Source organism: Coregonus lavaretus (assembly GCF_964263955.1).
Source record: "Coregonus lavaretus genome assembly, chromosome: 11".
Lineage (NCBI taxonomy): Eukaryota > Metazoa > Chordata > Actinopteri > Salmoniformes > Salmonidae > Coregonus > Coregonus lavaretus.
Window position 1 is genome coordinate 29,565,806 of NC_139998.1, and position 19,228 is coordinate 29,585,033.

At 42.8% G+C, this 19,228-nt stretch overlaps 1 protein-coding gene across 2 annotated transcripts; it reads left to right on the forward strand.

The window, feature by feature from the left end:
• Nucleotides 1–4,565: 4,565 nt before the first annotated feature.
• neto2b (neuropilin (NRP) and tolloid (TLL)-like 2b) lies at nt 4,566–18,769 on the forward strand. Of its 2 annotated transcripts, XM_084171532.1 has the most exons (11): nt 4,566–4,614; nt 6,245–6,385; nt 6,534–6,782; nt 7,048–7,095; nt 7,307–7,434; nt 7,592–7,693; nt 7,970–8,096; nt 12,186–12,299; nt 12,541–12,671; nt 12,852–12,944; nt 17,608–18,769. In XM_084171532.1, the coding sequence occupies exons 1-11, from the start codon at nt 4,605–4,607 to the stop codon at nt 18,058–18,060; spliced, it is 1,596 nt and encodes a 531-aa protein (XP_084027658.1). In that variant the 5' UTR covers nt 4,566–4,604; the 3' UTR covers nt 18,061–18,769. The 2 variants fall into 2 exon arrangements, with proteins under 2 accessions (XP_084027658.1, XP_084027657.1); XM_084171531.1 differs by lacking the exon at nt 4,566–4,614 and having other exon boundaries at nt 6,217–6,385.
• Nucleotides 18,770–19,228: the final 459 nt, after the last annotated feature.

Here is a 19,228-nt window from a genome sequence, read left to right on the forward strand (position 1 = left end):
AGAGAGAGAGAGAATTAGAGGGAGCGTACTTAAGTTCACACAGGACACCAGATAAGATAGGAGAATTTCACCAGATATAACAGACTGACACTAGTCCCCAAGCGCATAGACTATTGCAGCATAGATACTGGAGACTGAGACAAGTTCGGGGGACACTGTGGCCCCATCCGATGATACCCCAGGACAGGGCCAACCAGGCAGGATATACAGTGCCTTGCAAAAGTATTCATCCCCCTTGCAGTTTTTCCTATTTTGTTGCATTACAACCTGTAATTTAAATTGATTTTTATTTGGATTTCATGTAATGGACATACACAAAATAGTCCAAATTGGTGAAGTGAAATGAAAAAAAGAACTTGTTTCAAAAAATTTTAAAAAATAAATAACGGAAAAGTGGTGCGTACATTTGTATTCACCCCCTTTGCTATGAAGCCCCAAAATAAGATCTGGTGCAACCAATTACCTTCAGAAGTCACATAATTAGTTAAATAAAGTCCACCTGTGTGCAATCTAAGTGTCAAATGATCTGTCACATGATCTCAGTATATATACACCTGTTCTGAAAGGCCCCAGAGTCTGCAACACCACTAAGCAAGGGCACCACCAAGCAAGCAGCACCATGAAGACCAAGGAGCTCTCCAAACAGGTCAGGGACAAAGTTGTGGAGAAGTACAGATCAGGGTTGGGTTATAAAAAAATATCAGAAACTTACGGAGCACCATTAAATCCAGTATGAAAAATGTATGCACTCACTAACTGTAAGTCGCTCTGGATAAGAGCGTCTGCTAAATGACTAAAAATGTTTTTTTTTTAATATTAAAAAATGGAAAGAATATGGTACCACAACAAACCTGCCTAGAGAGGGTCGCCCACCAAAACTCACGGACCAGGCAAGAAGGGCATTAATCAGAGCGGCAACAAAGAGACCAAAGATAACCCTGAAGGAGCTGCAAAGCTCCTCAGTGGAGATTGGAGTATCTGTCCATAGGACCACTTTAAGCCATACACTCCATAGAGCTTGGCTTTATGGAAGAGTGGCCAGAAAAAAGCCATTGCTTAAAGAAAGAAATAAGCAAACATGTGGGAGACTCCCCAAACATCTCTGCCAACCCCACCACCTGGGAAAAGCAACTTGTGTGGGTGGAGTACGCCCGCAACTACCTTCCCTGCTTGGCCACTGGACTCTCGCCCTTTGTCTCCTGTTTCCAGGCCCACCCCTCCCCCATCTCATTGACGGCCATCCGGCGTACATGGTGAGGCACCTTCTGAACGTTCGACCTCAGGGCAGGGGATTCCAGTACCTGGTGGACTGAAGGGTTATGGCCCGGAGGAGAGGTGCTGTGTCCCCACTAGGAACATCCTGGACCCAGTCCTCATCACTGAGTTCTGCCGCCGACACCCCGGTCAACCATGTATGTGCCCGGGTAGGACGCCAGGTGGCGCCCCCTGGGGGGGGGGGGGGGGGGGGGGGGTACTGTCACACCCTCATCTGTTTCACATTTATTGTGCTTGTCTCCACCCCACCAGGTGTCTCCTATTTCCCCCATTATCCCCTGTGTATTTATACCTGCGTCTTCTGTTTGTCTGTTGCCAGTTCGTCTCGTCTCGTCAACTTTCTGCCTGCCCTCGACCTGCCCTTTTGCCTGCCCCTTTGTTATAGTAAATAAATATTCTGAAAACCAAACCATCCGCCTCCTGTGTCTGCATCTGGGTTATATCCTGAGTCGTGATGAGCAAATATCTTTGTTTCTTGGGACCTAGAACTAGCATCTCTGTTTTGTCCAAGTTTAAAAGTAAAACATTTGCCGCCATCCACTTCCTTATGTCTGAAACACAGGCTTCCAGGGTAGGCAATTTTGGGGCTTCGCCATGTCTCATCGAAATGTCCAGCTGTGTGTCGTCCGCATAGCAGTGAAAGTTGACATTGTGTTTCCGAATGACATCATCAAGAGGTAGAATATATAGTGAAAACAATAGTTGCCCTAAAACGGAACCTTGAGGAACACCAAAACGTATAATTCATTTGTCAGAGGACAAACCATCCACAGAGACAAACTGATATCTTTCCGACAGATAAGATCTAAACCAGGCAAGAACTTGTCCGTGTAGACCAATTAGGTTTTCCAATCTCTCCAAAATAATTTGGTGCACGAGGACAGATGCAGAGCCTTTGTCTGACGCCATTAAAAGGTCATTTACCACCTTCACGGGTGCAGTCTCAGCACTATGATGGGGTCGAAAAACGGCAGGTAGCTTAGTGGTTAAGAGCGTTGTGCCAGTAACCGAAAGGTCGCTGGTTCTAATCCCCGAGCCGACTAGGTGAAAAATGTATCGATGTGCCCTTGAGCAAGGCACTTAACCCTAATTGCTCCTGTAAGTTGCTCTGGATAAGAGCGTCTGCTAAATGACTAAAAATGTAAAAATGTAAAACCAGACTGAAGCGTTTCATATACATTATTTCCCTGTACAGACACTGTCAGTATGTTAATTTCAATTCCCTTATGACTAATAAAGAGTTTGTTTCATTTTTTTCACTGTCTGTCTGTCCGTCCATCCATCTGTCTGTCTGTCAGTCTCTCTGTCTATCTCTGTCTGTCTCTCTGATCTAGAGATCCCTCTTTGTGTCTCTATATTGCTCTCTGAGCTCTGCTGCTAGTGGCTGTTTGTGTGGAAAACATACAGGTTTGTGCTTGTGGTTGCGTGCGTGTGTTTTAGCAATTGATTTCCCACCATCTTAGTACCAAATGACACTCTCACAGCCTGTCTATTCGGTCAAAACAAAAGTAATGAGGGGAAAGCAATCTGGATAAAGCTTTACCCATCACTGTCTGCTTAGTCTATGCGCGCCTGTGCACGTGCATGTGTGTAGCCAGCTGAGACATTCAGCCAAGAGTTTGTATTCTCAGAGGATTTGTTCCGTCCAGTTACTGGCACTCTCTTATTAATTCAAAAGGCTGTTGCAGTGCTGAGTAAGAGTCTTGAACACAAGCGGCATTGAACTGAAGTAAATGATTCATGCCCTTGTAGAAATACATTCTTACTTGAATCAATCCCAAAAATCCCAAAAGCTGATTTTAATTCCCTTACCATAGATAGTGTGTGTGGGTGCGTACGTGTGTGTTTGTGTTCATGATTGATAGCACTCCCAGTGTCTTTTCCACTGGAACCACAAACACTTACTGAGTGATTTACTGCCATTACAATCAGGTGAAGAGGACAGAGAGAGAGAGAGTGAGAGAGAGAGAGAAGGAGGTAGAGAGAGGGAGAGAGAAGGGGGAGAGTGTGGAAGAGAGGTGTCCTATACTAATGAAGTATGTAAGAGTGGACAGGCTCCCATGCCAGCAGCAGTTCAGAAGAGGCAGTCAGTGTAATCTTGAACAGTACAATGGTGTTGGTGTGTATGTTTATTACAGTGTAATAAAGTCATAGAGTGAGAGAGAGTGTACCAACCAAAAATTCACAAAATGGGACAAACACCAAATTGAGACTGCATGCAGAATTCTGCAAAAATATCCTCTGTGTACAACGTAAAACACCAAATAATGCATGCAAAGCTGAATTAGTCCGATATCAAAATCCAGAAAAGAGCTGTTAAATTCTACATACACCTAAAAGGAAGCGATTCCCAAACCTTCCATAACAAAGCAACCACCTACAGAGAGATTAACCTCGGGAAGAGTCCCCTAAGCAAGCTGGTCCTACGGCTCTGTTCACAAACACAAACAGACCCCACAGAGTCCCAGGACAGCAACACAATTAGACCCAACCAAATCACGAGAAAACTAAAAGATCATTACTTGACATATTGGAAAGAATTAACAAAAAAACTGAGCAAACTAAAATGCTATTTGGCCCTAAACAGAGAGTACACAGTGGCAGAATACCTGACCACTGTGACTGACCCAACATTAAGGAAAGCTTTGACTATGTATATACTCAGGGAGCATAGCCTTGCTATTGAGAAAGGCCGCCATAGGCAGAACTGGCTCTCAAGAGAAGACAGGCTATGTGCACACCGCCCACAAAATAAGGTGGAAACTGAGCTGCACTTCCTAATCTCCTGCCAAATGTATGACCATATTAGAGATACATATTTCCCTCAGATTACACAGACCCACAAAGAATTCGAAAACAAATCCCATTTTGATAAACTCATATCTATTGGGTGAAATACCACAGTGTGCCATCGCAGCTGCAAGATGTGTGACCTGTTGCCACATGCATGCGCGATGAGCGACTGCCGTGCCTGCGCCAGCAGTGTCCAATCTTTAAAAAGAGTCGCAGCCAGCTAGTTCCGAGAGAGAGAGAGTGAGAGAGTCTCTTTCTCTGAATGGCTAAACCCACAAATGAAACAGAACTTCTAATTTCATATTTCTCAAAACAGGGCTATACACATCTGCTCTACAAGGAAGCAATATTTACAGAGGCTTCATCACTTCGTGGGATTTTTATTGAACAAGTAGGCCAGTTTTGGATAATGATGATTTCCGTAAAGTTTTTTTAATTATTTTAGATGACAGGGATTCGGAGTCGTTGATCAATCAATCAATCGGTCGATCAATTAACAGCAAGCCATCCTGTGAGGAAACTGAGCGGAGGAGGAGATGTACATATGTGAGTTTAGAGTGGGTGTGGGTGTGTGTGCCATCTCTATACATGTCTGTCTGCCTCTTTCTTGGTGTGGTTGTTTTGCTGGTCGGTCTCTGTTTGCGTGTGTGTTGTCTTTGTGCGCGCGCGTGCATGCGTGTGTGTATCTATTTCATTTTCATCAGCAATGGATGTTCAGTTGACAGACTTTAGTCAGAGGCGCATGATGCCCACATCAGCTCGTGGTACTAAACCGGGGATTCAGTGCGCGAGCGGCCCAGTGATGCTGAAGTGACAGCTCCCTCAGCGCGCTCTCTTGCCACAGTCTGTAAACCACCAGAAGCAGCTGTGCCGCTGATGGTCGTCGGGTTTCAGAGTGTGTCTGTCTTTCTATTCTTTATTCCTCAAAATCTCTCTCTCTCTCTCTCTCTCTCTCTCTCTCTCTCTCTCTCTCTCTCTCTCTCTCTCTCTCTCTCTCTCTCTCTCTCTCCTGATTTACTCTCTATTCAACCACCATCCAGTCTGGGTAGCTCTCTTTCTGATAGAGGAAGGCTTTGCATTGGCACAGAAAACCAAAGGTGGGTGATTTCTCATTAGTATGTCAAAAATGTGTTCTGTTTAGGGTGAATGTTTGTTTTCATACACTGAACAAAAATATAAACGCAACATGTAAAGTGTTGGTCCCATGTTTCATGATCTGAAATAAAAGATCCCAGAAATTTTCCATATGCACAAAAAGCTTATTTCTCTCAATTTCTTTGCACCTATTTGTTTACATCCCTGTTAGTGAGCATTTCTCCTTTGCCAACATAATCCATCCACTTGACAGGTGTGGCATATCAAGAAGCTGATTAAACAGCATGATAATTACACAGGTGCACCTTGTGCTGGGGACAATAAAAGGTCACCCTAAAATGTGCAGTTTTGTCACACAACATGATGCCACAGATGTCTCAAGTTTTGAGGGAGCATGCAATTGGCATGCTGATTGCAGGAATGTCCACCAGAGCTGTTGCAAGATAATTGAATGTTAATTTCTCTACCATAAGCCGCCTCCAACGTCCTTTTAGAGAATTTGGCAGTACGTCCAACCGGCCTCACAACCGCAGACCACGTGTATGGCGTCGTGTGGACGAGCGGTTTGCTGATGTCAACGTTGTGTCAACGAACACAATTGCATTTTATTGATGGCTATTTGAATGCACAGAAATACCGTGACGAGATCCTGAGGCCCATTGTGAGGCCTATTTTTTTTTTTTAAGGTATCTGTGACCAACAGATGCATATCTGTATTCCCAGTCATGTGAAATTCATAGATTAGGGCCTAACTGTAACTCAGTAAATTTTTCGAAATTGTTGCATGTTGCATTTGTATTTTTGTTCAGTATGTTTTATGTCTGAAATATCAAAGAAACACAGTTGTGATTGGTTGAGTATGTGGTGTCTTTCAAGGAATACATACATTAATTAATGTGTGTTCATTTCAAGTATGGAAATCAAACAAAGACAGTGCTGTTGGAGTCATCCCCCATTATATATAAGTACCCTCATAATGAAGTTATTTCTACACCTGAATAATATCTGTGACATCACTGTACTAATAAATGTTTATTTCCTGGTGTGTGGTGTGTGATTGTTTTTGCCATGTCATCCGTAGACTCTCAGAATGTTGGTAAGATTTCCCAGAATGCCCGACAGTGTGGTACCTGGATCAGAAACATCAACGGGGGGCAGTTCAGCTCTCCAAACTACCCTAAAACCTACCCTCCCAACAAGGAGTGCCTCTACATACTGGAAGGTAACACACACACACGCACAAACACACGCACAAACACACACACACACACACAGTGATTAAAACTCGTACATATCTTGTCACAGAGTGTCATATTTGCGCCCTTTCTACCTTGGCCAAATAGTGACACTTACTCTCCTTCCCTTCCCAGCCCTGCCCCGTCAGAGGATCGAGCTTCTGTTTGATGACATCTTCTACATTGAGCCATCCTTTGAGTGTCGTTTCGACCACATCGAGGTTAGAGATGGTCCATTCAGTTTCTCTCCTCTGATCAACCGCTTCTGTGGCTCCTCCAGCCCAGGCCTGGTGCTCTCCAGCGGACGCTTCATCTGGATCCGCTTCTCCAGTGATGAGGAGCTAGAGGGACTGGGCTTCAGGGTCCAGTACACCTTTACCACAGGTAATTTACCTAAGCCACAGCTAATGAACCACAACACACCTTTACTGCAGGTAATACACTTCTATACTTACCTTTACCGCAGGTAATTTACCTGAACCACAGCTATACTGCAGGTAGTGGCTAACTCAATCCAACATAACACATCTGGGCGTCAGTGTCCAGTACAACTTTACTGCAAGTAATTTCCCTCAACCACAGTTAGCACTTTACTGTAGATAACACACCTTAGGAGCAAACATTGACTTCAGCTTTATTTATTTTTTAGATCCAGAGTTTCACCTTCATGTGGGAGGAATACTAAATCCTATTCCAGGTAATTTATCAGCTGCAACACTTTAACACCTTCAACTAGATAAAAATAATATAACACTTTATTTAACTGGATGTAAAATTAGCTTTACTGCAAGATCAAATGTGTTTCTTCATCCCACCCTATCACCTCTCTTCCCCCCCTTCCCCCCCCCCCCCTCTCCCCCCCCCCCTTTCCCCCTCTCCCCCCCCCCCCCCCCCCACCTATCTGTCAGACTGTCAGTTTGAGCTGGGTGGAGCTGATGGTATGATCCGGTCCGGTCAGGTGGAGGAGGAGGACAAAGTCAAACCTGACCAGGCGGTCGACTGCATCTGGACCATACGAGCTCCGCCCAACTTTAAGGTCTATTACACCTCTATGACATGTCTCAACTATCTGTATCTAAATATCTATATTTAAATATCTATATCTACCTTCTTTAACATCTCCCCTCTCTACATTTGATCCCTCCCTCCCCAAATCCCTCCATCTGATTCTCTCTCACTTGTTTCTCGGTCAGATCTACCTGCGGTTTCTGGAGTATCAGCTGGAGAATTCGAACGAGTGTAAGAAGAACTTTGTGGCCGTGTACGACGGCAGCAGTGCCATAGAGGACCTCAAGGTAGGCATTGGAATGAGAACTCACTCACTCACTCATTCACTCACTGACTCACTAATATGCAGTAATGCATATCATTCCCACATTGGACGCATTCATAATAAAACTACAGAAGAATTAGCAATAATCAATATTACCGACTTATCGGAAAAAAGCTTGTGCAGTGATGATACATGTGATAATTAGTTTATTGTTGTCATACTTTTTGTTTGTCATATCATCATGTTTTATCATTATAATTTTAATTGTTTATTTACTGTGACATCATGGTTGCTGCAGGCCAAGTTCTGCAGTACCGTTGCCACTGACGTAATGCTTGACAATGGGGTGGGCGTGGTCAGGATGTGGGCCGACGAAGGCAGCAGACTCAGCCGCTTTCGCATGCTCTTCACCTCTTTCGCAGACCGTGAGTCCATCACGTCCTTTCTATCTTTCTCTTCACCCCTTTCTTCACCTGTTTGGCCTACCATGAGTCTATCACCCACTCACTTTACCTCTCTAGCACTCTTTCTATCTCTCTCTCTTTCCCTCACAGACTCACTCTTTCACTGAATCTATTTTATGCTCCCCCTTTCCCTCTTTCTTCATCTCATCCTTATCTACTGTGTGTCTCACTCACTTTACCTATTTTTCGGTCTGTGACCTGTATTTCTATTGCTCATACTTACTTTTTCTTTTGGATCACTTTGGTGCAATCTTCACAAGTATGTGGTACATTTTCCCAACTCTAAGCACATAATCTAAACAGGTCATCAAAATGGACATATTCAATTGACTGAGTACCAACAAAAAATCACAAAGTCACTTGTTCACTGCACCAAATCAATGTTTAAATTTGGATACACATTCAATCTAAGTATCTGCTTTTCAAAATTCAATATTCACTTTACTTTTAATATACGTTTTTTTGTCATTTGTTAACAATACAATCAATTATCACTTAATCAAACTGCTCAAAACTGATAACTAGTTAACGTACAGTACCAGTCAAAAGATTGGACACACCTACTCATTCCAGGGTTTTTCTTTATTTTTACTATTTTCTACATTGTAGAACAATAGTGAAGATATCAAAACTATGAAATAACACATATGGAATCATGTAGTAACCAAAAAAATGTTAAACAAATCAAAATATATTTGAGTTTCTTCAAATAGCCACCCTTTGCCTTGATGACAGCTTTGCACACTCTTGGCATTCTCTCAACCAGCTTCATGAGGTAGTCACCTGGAATGCATTTCAATTAACAGGTGTGCCATGTTAAAAGTTAATTTGTGGAATTTCTTTCCTTCTTAATGCGTTTGAGCCAATCAGTTGTGTTGTGACAAGGTAGGGGTGGTATACAGAAGATAGCCCTATTTGGTAAAATACCAAGTCCATATTATGGCAAGAACAGCTCAAATAAGCAAAGATAAATGACAGTCCATCATTACTTGAAGACATGAAGGTCAGTCAATCCGGAACATTTCAAGAACTTTGAAAGTTTCTACAAGTGCAGTCGCAAAAACCATCAAGCGCTATGATGAAACTGGCTCTCATGAGGACCGCCACAGGAATGGGAGACCCAGAGTTACCTCTGCTAGAGGATATGTTCATTAGAGTTACCAGCCTCAGAAATTGCAGCCCAAATAAATGCTTCACATAGTTCAAGTAATAGACACATCTCTACATCAACTGTTCAGAGGAGACTGCGTGAATCAGGCATTCATGGTTGAATTGCTGCAAAGAAAGCGCTACTAAAGGACACCAATAATAATAAGAAACTTGCTTGGGGCAAGAAACACGAGCAATGGACATTAGACCGGTGGAAATCAGTCCTTTGGTCTGATGAGTCCAAATTTGAGATTCTTGGTTCCAACCGCTGTGTCTTTGTGAGATGCAGAGTAGGTGAATGGATGATCTCGGCATGTGTGGTTCCCACCGTAAAGCATGGAGGAGGAGGTGTGATGGAGTGGGGCTGCTTTGCTGTTGACGCTGTCAGTGATTCATTTAGAATTCAAGGCACACTTAACCAGCATGGCTACCACAGCATTCTGCAGCGATACGCCATCCCATCTGGTTTGCGCTTAGTGGGACTATCTTTTGTTTTTCAACAGGACAATGACCCAACACACCTCCAGGCTGTGTAAGGGCTATTTGACCAAGAAGGAGAGTGATGGAGTGCTGCAGCAGATAACCTGGCCACCACAATCACCTGACCTCAACCCAATTGAGATGGTTTGGGATGAGTTGGACCGCAGAGTGAAGGAAAAGCAGCCAACAAGTGCTCAGCATATGTGGGAACTCCTTCAAGACTGTTGGGAAAGCATTCCAGGTGAAGCTGGTTGAGAGAATGCCAAGAGTGTGCAAAGCTGTCATCAAGGCAAAGGGTGGCTACTTTGAAGAATCTCAAATATAAAATATATTTTGATTTGTTTAACACTTTTTTGGTTACTACTTGATTCCATATGTGTTATTTCATAGTTTTGATGTCTTCACTATTATTCTACAATGTAGAAATAGTAAAAATAAAGAAAAACCCTTGAATGAGTAGGGCGTCCAAACTTTTGACGGGTACTATATATAGTTTGATAACTGCTGTAAAATTCTACATTTCTACCTCATAAATGTATCAATTTGACATCCATTTATGGTTGAAGGTTAAACCAAATCATATATGTATGTGGCTCTGAACGCTACATCATCATTCTCCGTCAGCCAGTGTGCTTCAATTGGACAAAGTGGAAATAGTCACTATGTGCTACCATTTGGAATTATAGTGTAGTGTACAATGCACTGCTGAAATACCTGGGTTGTGTAACAATATATTTCACTCATTATCTGTGTAAGCTGAGAGACAGGTGATACTGTGTTAGTTGACAAGTCGAAAAGGTGATCTTGTACAATGTTCCATTGGGCAGAAATCAGTGGAAGCTGCTGAAAGGAGGACAGCTCATAATAATGGCTGGAATATAGTGTAATGGCTGGAATGGAGTTAATTGAATGGTATCAAACACATGAAAACCAAAATTTGCGGCCATTATTATGAGCTGTCCTCCACTCAGCAGCCTCCACTGGCAGAAATGGCGTACAAAACCGTGCTACGTTTTTACAGTAGCCAACTGCTTAACAATACCCCTATATCTGATGATTTGTCCTACGTACTGTATGTACTGTATGGTGCATGTCAAGTTATAATCATATACTGTATGGAAAAGTATATTTACCATCTACTATTTGGTTCTATTCAGCACTGCAAAAAGAACAGTTTTGCAATGTGTATCTTGTATTTTTTGCTATTGGATTTAATGGTGAGCATTATCTGATGTATTGGTGACTAAATGAAATGTTGTCATGGTATTTCACAGATTTTTTTTGCATGAATCACTGATAAATTATTTTGCATGAATGACTCAGTGTTGAAAGGTGTGAAACCCCAACGAATGCACAATCAAAGGTTCTGAACATACCATAGGGGGCAGTACAAGTGTTATCAGTGTAGAGTTTTGTACTTAGAGTTTAGAAAATTCAGCACATACTTGTGAAAATAGCACCAAAGCGATTGTAAAAAACTGTAACATAATTGTATCCTCTTGTGGCTGAGACTTCACATAGCTGTTTCAGATTTTTTTTATTTTGACGCTATAGGTTTACATACACTATATATACAAAAGTATGTGGACACACAACAACTGCTCAGTCGTGAAGTGGTAGGCCACAAGCTCACAGAACGGGACTGCTGGATGCTGAAGAACGTAGCGCGTAAAAATTGTCTGTCCTCGGTTGCAACACTCACTACCGAGTTCCAAACTGCGTCTGGAAGCAACGTCAGCACAATAACTGTTCGTCGGCAGCTTCATGAAATGGGCTTCCATTGCCGAGCAGCCACACACAAGTCTAAGATAACCATGCGCAATACCAAGCGTCAGCTGGAGTGGTGTAAAGCTTGCCGCCATTGGACTCTGGAGCAGTGGAAACGCGTTCTCTGGAGTGATGAATCACGCTTCATCATCTGCCAGTCCAACGGACTAATCTGGGTTTGGCGGATGCCAGGAGAACAGGAGGACGTTACCTGCCCCAATGCATAGTGCCAACTGTAAAGTTTGGTGGAGGAGGAATAATGGTCTGGGGCTGTTTTTCATGTTTCGGGCAAGGCCCCTTAGTTCCAGTGAAGGGAAATCTTAATGCTACAGCATACATTCTAGACGATTCTGTGCTCCCAACTTTGTGGCAACAGTTTGGGGAAGGCCCTTTCCTGTTTCTGCATGACAGACAATGCCCCCGTGCACAAAGCGAGGTCCATACAGAAACGGTTTGTTTAGATCAAGGTGGAAGAACTTGAATGCCCATGATTTTGGAATGAGATGTTCGACGAGCAGGTGTCCACATACTTTGGTCATGTAGTGTAACATAACTATGCTAGAATAGGTTAGAACTAAAATAATGCCTCATCATGTTGTTGAATAAAAAAATGTGTGTGTGTGTGTGCTGTGTGCGTGCATGTGTGTGTTGCAGCCCCATGTTCAGGCGACATGTTCTTCTGTCACAGTAGCATGTGCATCAACAATTCTCTGGTGTGTAACGGGGTGCAGAACTGTGTCTTTCCCTGGGACGAGAGCAACTGTAAAGGTGAGACACATGCTATGTTATACTGTATTATATTTTCCTAATATCATCTTCATATTTCACATCAAGAGGAAAAACACATTTTTGTTGGTCGATTCCCAGAATCGGGAGGGAATGAGCAGGGAATCCGGAATCCTCCCACTTGGGTTTCTGGAAAACCTAGGAATTTTGCAAAAGTTATCGGAATTTTGTAACCCTAAGTCTCTCGTCCCCCCCGTCCCCCCCCCCCTCGCTCTCTCTGTAGAGAAGAAGCCTAAAGGTATATTCCATCACATTACTAAGACCCATGGGACAATTATAGGTGTGTCTACAGGACTCGTCCTCCTCCTCCTCATCATCTCCATATTGGTGCAGGTCAAACAGCCACGCAAGAAGGTGTGTAGCAACCAAATTTTACAAATATTACAAATTACGTAATATTGTGTGTGAATGAACAGAATTCGTCAAATGAAGCACTTTACTATTCTACGAGTGGCATGGGTCTGGGTCGTCGAGAGAAATAAAGCTTCTATCACGCTAGAGGCTTGTGGGATCCTAACCCTTGTATGTTAACAGGTGGTTGCGCGGAAGAGTGCCCTTTTCAATCGAGCTGACTTCCAGGAAGTGTTTGAACCTCCGCACTACGAACTCTTCTCACTCAGAGAGAAGGTGGGTTTAACATCTAGATTTCATGATATATACCGAACAAAAATATAAACGCAACATGCAAAAATGTCAACGATTTTTCTGAGTTACAGTTCATATAAGGAAATCAGTTAATTGAAATAAATTAATTAGACCCTAATCTATGGATTTCACATGACTGGGCAGGGGTGCAGCCATAGCTGGGCCTGGGAGGGCATAGGCCCACCCACTGGGGAGCCAGGCCCTGCCAATCAGAATTAGTTTTTTCCCACAAAAGGGCTTTATTACAGACAGAAATACTTCTCAGCACCCCCACCCCCCCTCAGTCGATTCCGCAGGTGAAGAAGCCGGATGTGGAGGTCCTGGGCTGGCGTGGTTACACGTGATATGCGGTTGTGAGGCCGGTTGGACGTACTGCCAAATTCTCTAAAATGACATTGGAGGCAATTTATGGTAGAGAAATGAACATTCAATTGTCTGGCAACAGCTCTGGTGGACATTCCTGCAGTCAGCATGCCAATTGCATGCCAATTGAAATGATCAGGCTGTTTAATCAGCTTCTTGATATGCCACACCTGTCAGGTGGATGGATTATATTGTCAAAGGAGAAATGCTCACTAACAGGGATGTAAACGCATTTGTGCACAACATTTGAGAGAAATAAGCTTTTTGTGCGTATGGAACATTTCTGGGATTTTTTATTTCAGCTCATGAAACATGGGACCAACACGTGGTCCTCTGTAGCTCAGCTGGTAGAGCACGGCGCTTGTAACGCCAAGGTAGTGGGTTCGATCCCCGGGACCACCCATACACAAAAAAAAAAAAATGTATGCACGCATGACTGTAAGTCGCTTTGGATAAAAGCGTCTGCTAAATGGCATATTATTATTATTATTATTACAGTTTTTCTCCATTGGTTTGGCTCATTTCTTGAAACAGAAATTACATTCTCAAAACTACATGGACAAACCTCCAAACCACTTGGCAATTGTTCACAACAGAATTGAATTTCTCATTCATTTCATCAAATTGCAAATGTCTAAGTACATGTCTCAATGTCTCAGTACATCTTTGCAAATGATTAAGTACAGGTAGCCTACATTTAGCACAATTTCCAAGTGAATAGATCTTGTTGATCTAAACTGATTGTTGATTCTCAGTCTAATGGTTGTTCGCTCCAAAACGTGTCAGCGTCATTTCATTGTATAAGTCATCACATGCACAATAGTCTGTTCAATTGTCAAAATTAGTCAAGAACATAATACCATGAATACCATATATGAATCCCTTGGAACATTTGATAAATTTATTACAGCAATTGACAGTCAGGTGAAACTAGAACTTGACTAACGAAGGAGGAGTTTCACACATCTCAGATGACCAATCAAACAGTATGTTTAGTTACCTGACAGGTGCTGTCCATGACTGTGAATGCTGCCAAACATGTATGTAAAGAGCTTGACCATGCAGGACCAGTACAATTTCTGAACATGGAGGCACCTGGCCAAGTAAATGAACAAGGGCAACTGCCTGCTCGAGGAAGAGGAAGAAGAAGAGGAGGAGGAGGAGTAAGGGTGCGTGGTGGTGGAATAGGGGGAAGAGGCCGAGGAGCACGAAGACACCATGCTGTCCCGGATGAAATTCGGGCCACAATTATAGACCATGTCATCAACCATGGCCTCACAATGGCGGAGGCAGGTCGCCGAGTGCAGCCTAATGTGCCTCGCTCAACAGTCTCCTCCATCATCCAAACCTTTCGCAGGGAAAACAGGTATGTAGTCAGTCAATGATGGAATTATATGTTGTATAGGACAGGACACTGTGCATAGAGCAAGAAATATATTTATTTACATATTTACCTATTCATTTAGTGTGTGTGTGTGATAGGCCTACAGTAATATCTTACCTCAATGGGATGTTATGATACTAAAAATGACAAGAAAAACATTGGAGAAAATAAACTATGGAATAGTTTATTTTCTACAGTATTGATGATACAGTTTACAGTAGTATTCCAGTCACTGTGCAGTGATGCATTAGAATTGTGGTAAAGTTACTGTAAGTAAAACAACAATACAATTACATAGGTAACTCATTCTGTAAGGAATACATAAGGTATACATTACGAATGGAGTGTTGTCCTTTGACTTCTATATCTAGGATTGGACGACAACCTTGCACAGGTGGCAGAGGAAAACTTCTCAATGAACAACAAGAACAAGAGATCTGTAACATGGTGATGGCAAATAATGCCATCACATTGAGACAGATCCGCGCTGCAATCCTACAAGACAATGCCATATTCCAAAATGTCAACTCTATAAGCATCTCCACAATAGACCGGATATTGAAGAAGCATCAGATGACAATGAAGCAAATTTACAGGGTACCATTTGAGAGGAACTCTGATAGAGTGAAAGAGCTGCGGTACCAGTATGTACATGTAAGTCAGTTACTGGTTGTCCATCATTATAACATTTTTACAATTAAGCAGTGGTTCCCAAACTTTTTTGGCTTCAGTACCCACTTTACCTGATTTGTGTATCCAGGTAATCCAGGTTTGGAAGTATTTGATTTATCTGACTTCAACATTTCGCCTAAAAACTGCAGCTTACTGTATGATGCAATTATCATTATAATCCTTATTTTGAAGAATATAACATACAATAAGAAAAGGGGTCAAAGAGCTGCAATTAGTGCCTCCCATGTAAATCTATCTAATACTGTGGGTTTTACTGTAACATTTCAGTAAGTCTAGTCATTGATGATTTCCCCCCTCCCCTTTCTGTCAAATACCCCCTGTAGTACCTCTGCATAGGGGTACATGTACCCCAGGTTTGGAACCACTGGAGTAGTGGCCAGTAGTATATTGAACTTGTGGAGAACATAGAACATTCCTATGTAATTGTCTGTAACTGTAGTGTATGACTCTTCTGTATGACTGATTTGATGTTTTCTTTTTTTACGCTATTGTAGAGAATAATGGCATTGGAAGGAAACGAGACCCATCACATCCTCGTGTTTGTGGATGAAGCTGGCTTCAACCTGGCCAAGGGCCGAAGACGTGGCCGTAATATTATTGGCCACCGGGCCATGGTGGATGTCCCAGGCCAGCGAGGGGGCAATATAACTATGTGTGCTGCCATATCGGAGAATGGTGTGGCCACTCACATCCCCAGTCTTGGCCCATACAATACACAGAAGCTCCTCATCTTCTTGGACCGCCTTCATGTTGATTTGATCCCTGAAAATGAGAGCGGTCTCGTAGGGCCTCACCTACCACAATATGTCATTGTATGGGACAATGTGAATTTCCACCGTGGCCCGCTCATCAGGGCCTGGTTCACTACTCATCCAAGGATGGTCATGGTGTTCCTACCACCTTACTCTCCTTTCCTCAATCCTATTGAGGAGTATTTCTCCGCTTGGAGGTGGAGAGTGTATGAGCATCGGGCTCAAGATCAGAGGTCCCTGCTCCATGCAATGGACGCTGCGTGTGAGGATATTACAGCAGATCAGTGTAGGGGATGGTTGCGACATGCACGCCGTTTCTTCCCTCGTTGCATCGCAAGGGAGAATATACGCTGTGATGTGGACGAGAATCTGTGGCCAGACAGACAGCAGCGTGTGGATGGCCAGGAGGGTGAGGACAGCGACCAGTGAAGAACTGTTAGTTGTGAAACTCCAGCTTTATTTACAGCACTGTAGGCTGCATATAATTTTCATTGTTTTTTGTTTGTGTGTTTATATTACAGTATATTATGCTGTATACATTTTCTTTTTACTCTGATGTATGGAAGTTACTTTATGTGTGTGAATGATAATGGTTACAATTTCCTTGGCAGTATGAGTGCAATGTGTGATGTCAAACCTTGGAGGCTACTCTTACCCTAAAATCCTATTTATTTTTTTCAGTTTTATACACAATTGTATTCTGTTAGCTAGACAAAAAACAGTACAGTAACCATTGTCAATGAAGGACTGGGCTAAGACTGAAAGGTGGACATGAGGGATATTTCAATGGTCCTCTGCCATAGTGACAAAACATCTAAACATTTTGACTTGCAGTGCTTACACAATGCCAAAGGGACGAAGCATTTTGGGGGCACTGACTGTTTAAATGAGAAGGAAATTTAGTTTTGACACATGCGTGAACTGTTTTGGGAGAGGTATGAGCTTTTGCAGGTGAACCATGGTGTTGTGCCGAACCATCCACGTTATTTTGGCTAAAGCACCAAGAGTGTTGAGAACGTCCGGTCTGTTTCAAGAAATGAGCCAAAGCAATTGAGAAGGATCTTTGCCATTTTCGTGGCACTGACTCCTTATATGGGAAAGGAATTTAGTTTTGAAGCATGAGTGAACAGTTTTAGGAGAGATATGAGCTTTTGCAAGTGAGCTATAGTGTTGTGCTGAACTGTAAGACTGTTTTGCCAAATGATCTTAGAGTTTTGAGAATGTAATTTCTGTTTCAAGAAATGAGCCAAACCAATGGAGAAAAACTGTAACACTACATGTTGCGTTTATATATTTGTTCAGTTTAGTTTATTATGCTATGTTTTATACTGATGTTTTAATCTTGTATTTTACTTTGCTTTACTTCACTTAGTTAATAAAGTAGTGATGATGATGATGATGATGATGATGATCACTGTATGAAGATGTTGACCATTATCTTTGTCATCCTAAGGAGCTGTCTACGGACATAGACCTACCAGAAGAACTCCAGTCTCTCAACGCTCTGAGACGTTCCTCCACCCCTTCCCGCTGCATCCATGAGCACCACTGTGGCTCCCAGGCCTCCGCCAACCCCAGCCGAAGTGCTTCCTCTGTGGGCATAGGATCCATGGAACTGCCTCCCTTCCGGGGCGAGTTCACCCAGGGTCAGCCAGGCTCCCTACCCTCTCTGAGAGGCGTCAACAGCAGCCTGAGGAAGAAGAGCTGGCCTAGTATGAAACAGGTAGGACTGGTTGGGGGCGAGGGCCTGGGGGACCGGGTAAGGGGGAGGGAGGATAGGGTGATGGAAGAGGAGGAAGAAGAGGAGGAGGAAGGAGGGAGGTGTGATGTGTGTGTACGCAGAGGGATGAGCATGAGAGCCATCTGTGAGATGTCTCAGCAGAGATCGATGTCCATGGACTTCTGAGAGAGAAAGAGGGGAGGAGGAAGGGGACAGAAAGGAGGATGTGGTGGAGGAAGGAGAGAACATTTGTGATAGAAGAACAGTCAGTATCCCTTGACACATTTCCTAAGAAGGAAAAAAGACTGGACCCTAACCCCTAACCTAGACACTCTCTCTGGTATCTCTGAAACTTCGACTATACTGCTGCACTGGATCCACGAATTAAAGGCATCATCTGTAACTTCGATCACCGTTAAAAAGTGCAGCCCTGACACTTTCTTGAAGGGGACAGTCTTGTATGCAAACCACAAGTATGACAACCAAAAAGGAAGAGGAACAGGAACACACTGATATTTAGTTTTAAGTTGATTATATTTGTATTTCATGTTTTGCCACAGGGAACAGATAATTAGCGGAGTGTGTCTTTAAAGTGAGGCTGCTTGAACAAATACTGTTCCAAGGCTGGAGACAGGCCATATAGTGTATATTTCTAATTTTTTTCATGACATACCTCACTGTGTATTTTTCCCCCAAAGTTTTTTTCCCTAAAGGTTTTTTCTCTCCATTTGTTAATTTTGTATTCATAGATTTAGAGAGGGTAGTTGATGAAGAATTGTGTTACGGTTAGCACTGGATGATAATGATGATGAAGGATGCCTTGTAACATTGTGTTGTTGTTTTGTTTAGATTTATTTTGTTTTGTTTTGTTACTGAATATATTAAAGAATGTAACTCTTGGTGACTGGGGTGAGTTGAGCTGTGATGGTGAGTGGATCATGTGGCTGTGGTAGATGAGGATCAGAGTGAGTTTCAGTTGAACACTCTCCAACGCCCACCCTTCTCTCTGCTGAGAATGCATGGTTTTATGAGGCTTCCTGTAATGGTGTGTCACACCACTACGCAGGCAGGAAAGCCCCTCTTGAAACCCTGACTAATACAACCATTATACAAGCAATATACAACAAATAAACAACCAAATGTACAAACAATATGCATACTGTAAACAGTGAGCTCAAAAAGTATTGGGACAGTGACACATTTGTTGTTGTTTTAGCTCTGTACTCCAGAACTTTGGATTTGAAATGGTACAATTACTATGAGGTTAAAGTGAGGCTGTCAGCTTTAATTTGAGGGTATTTTCATCGATATTGGGTGAACCGTTTAGACATTTTAGGGGACCAAAAGTATTGGG